The 9572-nt window shown below is 48.5% G+C and overlaps 1 protein-coding gene across 1 annotated transcript in view; it reads right to left on the bottom strand.

Annotated features, from left to right (window-relative positions):
- Window positions 1–9566, bottom strand: part of SHISA9 (shisa family member 9) — a 281059-nt gene extending 271493 nt beyond the window's left edge. The window contains exon 1 of the mRNA XM_006776273.1: window positions 9195–9566. Coding sequence (XP_006776336.1) covers window positions 9195–9517 — 323 coding nt within the window. The 5' untranslated portion in view covers window positions 9518–9566. The remainder of the gene's footprint in view (window positions 1–9194) is intronic.
- Between the last annotated feature and the right edge of the window lie 6 nt (window positions 9567–9572).

Below are 9572 nucleotides of genomic sequence, written 5' to 3' on the forward strand. Positions count from 1 at the left end.
ACCCCCAGAATTCCAAGGTATTTGGGCTTTCAAGAGGATAGCAAAGTAATAATCAGGACAGGTACCGTGAACTTGGCCATCTGCAGATCCCCTGGGCTTCTCCTGAAAGCCAAAACTCATGAAAATCCAGCCCCAAGGACATTTTCCCCAAGGCAGCCCTTCCCAGAGCATGCAGCAGAGACAACGATTCTTAGAGATCTCCCTGTCCTGGACAAGGAGTCTTCAAGGCAAGGTTCCCTCACTCCAGGGTCCAGGGACTGCAGAAAATGATTTGGCATGGGGGGAGGAAATATGAGAATCTCTATATATGGTCTTTGAAATGAGAAATCTATTTGGTACGTTATTAGAAATGAGAAACCCATTTGATATGTGTGTTGATGCTGGTGCCCTCCGTTGGAATGCCCACATCAGGTGGTGGGAATCAGGAATCTTAGACCAAATGCGGCAAACGCCTGCATTGTAGTTTGTGCACCTCTAAAGGGGATATGCAGATAAATGTTCTAGTTTTTTAATGTTTTTTTATTGATTTCAGAAAGAGGAAGGGAGAGAACGAGAGAGGTAGAAACATCAATGATAAGAGAGAATCATTGACCGGCTGCTTCCTGCATGCCCCCTAGTAGGGATGGAACCCACAACCCAGGCATATGCCCTGACCAGAAGTCAAACAGTGACCTCCTGGTTCACGGATTGACATTGATGCTCAACCATAGAGCCACACCAGCTGGGCCAAATGATATAGTTTTAACTAAGCTAACCATCACTAAAGAGACATGTTGCTTTGAAATATCCCTCTCAACAAAACCAAAGCCTGAAAAAAATACTGATAAAGCCTGAAAAATACATACAAGAAAATAATAGAGTTGACTCTTCCCCGCTTGTCAACAGCTTCTCACAGGGTTAAAATAATGATGGTCTGTTCAGATCAAAATGAAGTCAGCCCAAAATAATTAAAACTCTCATGAGGCATAATCAAAATATGGACTTATTTATTAGTGATGAACTTCATCCTCCATGTGTATCATGCTTTGAGATCGTAGCTAAAGACTGCAGGAAGTCATCATGATTAGTGACAAATTTAAAATTATTTATTTCACCTTCAGCTCATTTTAAAGTCTCTGTCCTTTGTATGCTTTATAATGTACCTAATAATTGTTCACTGGTAGGTGTATAGATAAAACAAATGTGTCATATATTGGGATGCATGCTTTAAAAAGCATGTTATAAATAGGGATGTGTCAAAAAATTTAATGAATTAGACAATGGCAGGAACCAACCATGTGCTGCAAGCCAAATGCCCAAACATTTGGCAATTATTTGTGGCATAGAGTTTGGGTGCTTTTCAAACTTAAATGTGCATTAGTATTACCTAGGGATCTTGTTCAAATGCAGATTATGTTTCAATAAGTCCAAGGCAGGATCTGAGATTCTGCTCAGGCTCCCAGGTAATGGAGATGCTACTGGTCCACAGGCCACACTCTGAGTAGCAAAGATCCTAAAGGTACTGTAGTGGTAAATTTTATGGGACAACATAACTGGGCCATGGAGTGCCCAAATATTTGGTCAAACTTTATTCTGGATGTGTCTGAGAGTGTGCCTTTGAATGAGATTAACATTTAAATTGGTAGAGTGCCGAAACCGGTTTGGCTCAGTGGATCGAGCCTCGGCCTGCGGACTGAAAGGTCCCAGGTTCGATTCTGGTCAAGGGCATGTACCTGGGCTGCGGGCACATCCCCCGGAGGAGATGTGCAGGAGGCAGCTGATCGATGTTTCTCTCTCATCGATGTTTCTAACTCTCTACCTCTCTCCCTTCCTCTCTGTAAAAAAAATCAATAAAATATAAAAAAATAAATAAAAATAAATTGGTAGAGTGAGTCAAGCAGATTGCCCTCCATAATGTAGGTCGGCCTTACCCAATCAGTTGAGGCATGAATAGAACAAAAGGCTGGCCCTACAGAGTAAGAGAGAATGTGCCCATCTCGTGACCTTCAAATTGAAACGTAGGCTCCTCCTGGGACTACAGCAGCCTGCTGGCCTTCAGACACACACCGTTGGGGACCTTGGATCTTCAGATTTTGGGCTTGTCAATGGCAATTCCATATAAGAAATCTCTTTATGTGTAACTACTGTAGGTTCTGTTTCTCTGGAGAACCCTGGCTAATACAGGTACCTTGTGGGAGAAACTACCACAGAACAATTATGTTGAAATACTGCCATTTTTGAGGTCAAAGTTGGTTGAATATTGGCAATTTCACGAGGTTCAACTTAATATCAATTTACTTATAGATTTACTTGTGTGTGACCTGTCTCCTGCCATTTGACTGTTAGCTCTGTGGGGGCAGGGATTGTGTCTGTACTGTTAACTATTCTATGATAGCTCTCAACACAGTGGTGTGTATACCATAAGTACTCAATAAATACTATTGAATGAATATATGAATAAGCAAATGAATGAATGAGAACTACTTTCTTATGTCATATAAACCAGGATGTTTAGAAAGCAGAACCCCTATGCGCCAGATACAGTTCTAGACACTCAGGTTGGACCAGTGGAAAAGACTGTTAGTGTCCTTGCACTCCTTATGGAGAGTAATCGAAGGACAGATAATAAACTAGTAAAACAGTAAATTAGTAATTTTAGACCATAATGTGAAATAAAGCAAGTAACACTGAAGGATGGGCAGCGGGGGTGAGGGACAGCAGTAACTAAGCCTGGGTAGTCAGAGACAGCTTCTCAAAGGTGACGTTTGAGCTGAGACCTGAACGATCAGGAGGGGCCAGCCATGTGAAGTCCAACAGGTAGAGGATTTGAGCCAAGCCCAAGTGGCAATGAGCTTGGCCTATTTAAGGAACAATAATAACCAAAATATGGCTGCATCTCTTTTCTTTTCCGTTGCAGTGGAACAGAGCTCAAAGTCCCAGCTTCTTGCTTCATAGCGTCGAGGGGGTCTTTAGGGTCTAAATTATGTTCTGACACTTAAACAGTTGAATAGGATTCCTGAGTATTTCCTCTTGCCCCAGAAGCATCATTTATTTTTCAAGAATGCAAGAGCCATGGGCATGAGATAACTTTCTGGAATAGCGGTTACACACTGAGGACATTTGTCAAAGCTCATCCAACTATAAACTTAAAGCATGTGCATTTTATTGTGTCAACTTTACCCCAAGGACGGTGATTTTTCAAGTGCAAGAACTGAGGGCCCAAAGAGAAGCAACCGAGTCCTGCAAGGAAAAATAACGGGGGGACTTTTCTGTGATCAGTATTTACCTGCATGGCCTTCTCCAGCCTGGGGAGCTGGTGGAAGCCCTAGCGTAACCACAAAAGTAGGAAGAAGGGAAAGTTGAAGGGAAGTTAGAAGAGAGAAAAGTCAAGGGAAGGAGGGATATTTTATCACTTGATGCCATTTCTTTGCAAGGGACTCCGGCTCTTCTGAATCATGTTTCAAATATACACAGGACACTGTGCTCTGTACTTGGATTTCTAATTCTGTTTGAAGGGAGGCAAAATAATGCCATGTGTTCCCCACTGGTTTCAAGTGTAGAGAGCTTCTAACACGTGTTCCTGCCCCCAAGGTCATTTCTCATCAGTACTTCCTCCAAGAGGGCTGGCCCTGCCAAGGGCACACGCAGAACACATTGCTAGCCTTGATCTTACAGTGGCTCCTTGAACTGGCTCCGATGCGTGTTTGGGATCTGCAGAGCATCAAGTACTTCTTTGTGATCTGAGAAGCCTGAAGTCCTGCATGTTTGTGCTCTAAGGCAGTGCAGCCCAGTGGTCAAGGACCTGAGCTCTGGCCACACACTGAGTTTGAAGTCGAGTCCAACCCCACTATGCACCAGGGGCTTGTTCACCCTCTTGGAAAGCAAGCTGTGTCTCTTAAAAGGCAGATCGCCATAGGGCCTACCTCCCTGGGGAGCAACATGAAAGTAAATGAGAATTTACACACAAGCTTATGGCAAACTAGCAAAACCAGGTTTTTCAAAAACAACAAGGGTTCTTCAACATCACCTAGGCCAACAATTTGCAATGCATTTTTGTAGTTGCAGGTAGATCTTCTCTCCTATTCTGAACCTGCCCCCTCCTGCTAAGATTAAATGCAAATCTGGAGAAGTTTCAAGACTTGGCCAATGTCACACAGCTAAATAGACATAGCAGAGCAAAATCTAGAACTGAGTTCCAAACTACAACTTCATCCCTCTAAGTAAACAAGAGATAGAAAACTCCAAGCCCTAGGGGGTTTGGCTCAGTGGATAGAGTGTCGGCCTGTGGACTGAAGGGTCCTGGGTTTGATTCCGGTAAAGGGCACATGCCCGGGTTGCAGACTCGATCCCCAGTAGGGGGCATGCAGAAAGCAGGTGATCAGTGATTCTCTCTCATCATTGTTGTTTCCATCTCTCCTCTCCCTTCCTCTCTGAAATCAATAAAAATATACTAAGAACAAAACAGAAAACTCCAATAACAAGGATGCATATAGAAGGGTAATAGTTGCTGAGTAATGACCATATGGACAGGCCTGTGCTAAGAACTTTCCAAACTCGGTCTCATCGAATCCTCACCCAAACCTATTACATAGGGATTATTATCGCATTTTACAGTCAAGAGCCTGAGACTCAGAGAAGTCAAGTAACTTTCCCAAGACCACACAGCTAGTAAGTGGCCAAGCTGGCATTGAACCTGGGGCCATCTGACTTGAGCCATGCTGCTAAGATCAGCCTGACTGCCTCTCCAGGGACTGTAGGTCACACCACTAAGTGAACTGGGTGGGAGTGGCTACTGAGGTGAATCGGAGGCCTTCCTAAACGGGGTAATCACCCCTCCGCAGCAACCAATAGTTGCCGTGGGAAAATGCACATCCAGAATGGCCAGACCTACCCATTTCTCAAGAGAAATCAGAAATCTGGATTTCTGTGTGAGATATCCGGGGTTTTAAACATTGAAAATTGGTTCTAAGTTGGTTTTAAAACAACCTGTATACTAGAGACCAAAGAGATTTCACAGCCAATTCAATGAGCCTTGACTGGATCGTGGTTTGAAACACCAAAGTCTAAAAGACATATTTTAGTATGACTGGGAAAAGTTTAATATGATTGGATATTTGATGATATTATGGATTTTTTTGTTGTTTTTCTTGGTTGTGATACTGGCATTGTTATGTGAGAGAATGTCCTCCTCCTTAGGAGATCCATGCTGAAATATTTAGGGACAAAGTGCCCCATCTGCAACTCATTTTCAAATGCTTCAGCCATAAAACAAACAGGAAAGGGGGGGGGGTGGAGAGAGAGAGGGAAAAAGAAAGGAATATTTGAAGAGCAAGAGATTAACAATAAAGCAAATATGACAAAATACTAATAAGTGTTCAGTCTAGATTAGTAGTTCTCAGCCGGGGTGAGTCTGCCCCTACGTGACATTTGACTATGTCTGAGGGTGTATTTTACTGTCGTGACTGGGTTGTGCAGTGGGTGCTACTGGCATCTAGTGGGTAGAGTCCAAGGATGCTGCCAAACCTCCTGCAGGGCACAGAACAGCCCCACAACAAAGAATTATCCAGCCCCAAGTGCCGGTTGTGCTGAGAATGAGAACCCCTGGTCTAGATAAAGGGTCTACTGAAGTTCCTTTTGATTAGTCTTTCGAGTTTTTGTAGGTTTAAAATGTTTCACCATTTAAAAAAATTAAGAAAAACTTTAAAAATGTAAAAGTACATAAATAGAAATATTTTGCAGACCAAACAAAACATGTCTGCGTGGTTGGGTAACCGTAGCTGGCCACTTGCAGCCACTTTTCCCAATAAATAGTGGTTGAATGTAGCTGCTGTTACAGCTGCTGAATGAGCATCTGTACAGTTCTTACAAAACCGAGTGCAAAGCACCCCTCCTGAAATTACTATCTTTCGCCTGCTTCCAGTCTTCATCAGCCCAGAAGCAAGCAGGCAGTGTGCCCAGGACTATGGGCCTAAAAACTGACGTCACAGAGGCCTCTTCTGGGAAAACACAAGCGTGCTGGCCACCAGGAGCATTTTGTGACATGGGAGCAGCGATGCGTTCTAGTCTTTGAAGGGGAGGTGCTTATAGATGAGATGAGAACAGACCCCTCCTCTCAGTGACCCTCACAGCCCAAGAGAGAACTAATTCAGAGGCTGTGGCCAGCACATTAATTTCACCTGGAAGCCACCTGCTGGTGCCAGGCTTGGCATGTCTGTCCCACCCAAGCATCCCTGAGCCCCTGCAAGCTAATGAGCCCATGGCTGGGACTAAAAACGATTCCCTGCATAAGCAGCCCAAGGTGCATTTGGGGCGGGGGGGAGGGGGGGACTTGGGGCAGCCGCAGCACCACAGAAATACATATTAAGGCTACATACATGCAGAAAATAAGCAACAGAATGCAAATAAGGGAGCCACCTTGGGGTGATTCATGTATCCCTTGTAAAAGATTCCTAAACCCAAGACCAGTCTTTCTCAAAGTGTGGGGTGGGTTGGTTAAATGCAGATTTGGGGAGAGGGGTTCATCCCAGACTTCTTGATTCAGACTCTCTCGGGGTAGATCTCAAGAATGTGCCTTTTAGGAAGCTCCCTCACGCTCTGATGCTCACCCCATCTGAACACATCTGTCCCTGACACAGTGGGAACCAGGGGAGTGAGTAGATATTGCACAATTTTGCAACTGTGTGACCTTGGGCAAGCCACCCAATTTTGTAAGTGGGAATCAGAATAGCACCTGTCTCACAGGATAACTGTGAGCACTATAGGGATGTTTACACACAGACACACACACACACACACACACCCTAGAGCGGTGCTGGGCACTCAGAACCCAGAACTGCACTGAGCAAATGTGACTGCCTATTCCTTAGCAGTGATTGGCAGAACACTGTAGAGCCCCAAGCGCTTTACCAACGTACAGACACTCAGGTCCTTCCCGTAAAGATTTTGATTTAAATAGTCTATCAGGGAGAGGCCCAGGGTAGGGATTTTTTTTTTAATAGCATTCCAGGTGAACCTAAACAGCAGCCAAGGTTGAAAACCACACCTGGGAAGCTGCCAGAAAGAAAAAAAAATCAACTCTTCTTTCTCTTCAGGTGTATGCACTTGCTTGCCATTCTGGAATTCCCAAAATGTATATACCACAAGAAGCACCTGTATGCAGGCTGTTACAGAAGGCTGGGTACCCCTCGATTCCACCTCCCAGCAGACGTTTCCTAATACCAGCAGAAGAATGTGGCAGCTACACACTGAGCGGGAGTGATCCTTTTGCCCCCTCACAGAGCTGCAAGGGTGCTGGACAAGGAAGTTGAGTCCCTGCTGGGCGCTAAGGCACCTAGTGGAGCTGGGTCTCAACAGGAAAGCACAGATCAAAGAGGGGCTGAAGCTAGCGTCACTTTCTCCCAGAGGTGCCCAAAGGTTAGCTCCTCTCCCACTTTGCCTCCTCCCTGTTCCCTCTCCACCCACCCCTCTCCCCCATCCCTCTCCCCCTCCCCGCCAACACTGAGGAGGGCTCCTTGGAGCGCAGGTTTGCAAGGAAAGGGCTCGGTGGAGATTTCAGCAGAGGAATTCACCCGAATCTGCAAGGCAGCCTACCTATCCCTGGGAGCATTTCTCGCTACCAGGGCGACACCGCTGCCGCAGTCCTGCCTGCGCAGCTCACCCTCACCTTAACGCACATCTCAGAATCCACAGCGATGGCGGGCACCGCAGGGGGGTGAAACCACCGGGCCAATGGGGTTGGTGACGGGGCACCTTGGGGTGGCAGGAGGTGGGCGGGGCCAGCGCTTTACTCTTTGGGTAGGTCAGCATCCCCTCCAAGCTTACTTCTGTTCCTCAAGCCCTCACCACACCTCCCTGAGGACCCAAACCGGGAGGAACTTCTTCACTTCTCCCCCCGCCCCCCATCCCCGCAAAGTCCTCCCCTCTGGAAGAAAAAAAACAGTCATCGGATACTCTTCGTATAAATCGAAAATAATTACTAGGGAGGTGGTGCTGTTCCTTCGCCTGTTTGTGCTGGGGCTCTTTGTTCAGATTTTTTTAGGCAGGCTCCCCGAGCGCGTGCACACACACGCGCACACACAGGTCCCCGGCGGAGGTGTGGGGTGTGCGTGTGTGTGCATGTGGCTGTGTGTGTGTTGGGGGGGGGGAGATACGTGGCAACTCCGTTACCCATATTCGAAAAGATGACAGAGCGTGCGCCCAGCCATCCAGCAGTGCGCAGGCCCCCTGTCGCTCTCCAACCCCACCTGCCCGGACCTCACACAGACCCCGGGCCTCTCCCGGGTACCGGGCAGCGTCCTCGCAGCTGCGTCCTCGCCTCCAAAGTTACTGGGTTGTGCGAATCAATTTGGACACTTATAAAACAAGCAAAAGGCAAATAGCTCCATTAATCCCCAAATGCCTCCTTCCATCTGCTGCGACTTCCTCGTGCTGGGACTTGCATAAGGAATGAGGCAAACGGGAAAGTTGGCGAATCAGGGTGGCAGGGAAGGGGGTAGTATCCGCGCGGGGCGGGGGCTCCGGCCTTTGAAGTCCACGCCAGCTCGAGCGATGGGTACAGGGAGAGGTGGCGACGGGGAAGCGGAGCCAGGGAGTTGGGGAGGGGCGAGGGGAGACCGTAGAGGCAGCAAGTTCCCGATGCCAAGGACCTTGCAGCTCTGGGAAAGCCAGGCGGCCGCTCGGAACAAGGCTTTTGTTCTCGCCCTCCCTTGGCTCTCCGCCCCCCTCGCCTCTTTTTCCCGAGCCGTACTAGTTGCTGGCGGCTCACACATCTTTCCCTCCTCCTTCCCTCACACACGCGCGCTCCGGCTCTCACACACACCCCTTCCCTTTCCGGCTCGCCCGCGGGCCCCTGTTTATCTAGTATTTGGAAACCGAGGGTGCACCGCTCCCTAAAACCAGAGACTTGGAGGCCAAGGGCTCCCAGCTGTGAGCCTCAAGTCCGCTGCGATCTTCCGCGCCAGGAGGGGGTGCGGCAAGACAGTGAGGGAAGGGAGAGACCCTTCCCCCTCCACACACACACACACTCAAGCTCATGTCCACACCTGTGCGGAGCCCAGAACCCCCTCTCCGAATCCAAGTTGGTTTCCCGGTGACATCCCTCGGCAGAGAGCCTGGGGCCGGGCGGGGGGGTGGGGGGCGCCATTGCTTAGGGAAGGTGGAAGGGGAGAGGAGGGAGCGCGGAGCTGGGAGGGGAGAGCGAGGAGGAGGCAGCCCACCTGGACATGTGCTCCCTCTGGGGTCGGTGCGCTTTCTCCAGTCCTAGCTTGGTGAAGATGCCTACGAGCACCATGACGGCCACCACCCCGCAGATGATGTAAACGATCAGGTTGGTCTTGTCCTTGGTGGGGTCGTGCAGGGGGTCGTCCTTGCGCGCCGGGGGCTTGCCGGTGTTGAGCCAGAGCGGAGTGTCGTAGTTGGTGCAGGTGCTCTGGTTCAGGCGCCGCTTCTTAAACGTGCAGCAGAACCGGAAGCCACAAGTCCCGCAGCAGAAGATGAAGTCGCCCGAGCTGCAGTTGAACGGCGGGTCCCACTGGCCCATGACATCGAAGTAACCCCGGCAGAAGTCCGGCGTGGGCGCCCGGGTCGGGGGCGCG

The sequence above is a fragment of the Myotis davidii genome, unplaced genomic scaffold, assembly GCF_000327345.1.
Source record: "Myotis davidii unplaced genomic scaffold, ASM32734v1 scaffold209, whole genome shotgun sequence".
NCBI classification, from domain to species: domain Eukaryota; kingdom Metazoa; phylum Chordata; class Mammalia; order Chiroptera; family Vespertilionidae; genus Myotis; species Myotis davidii.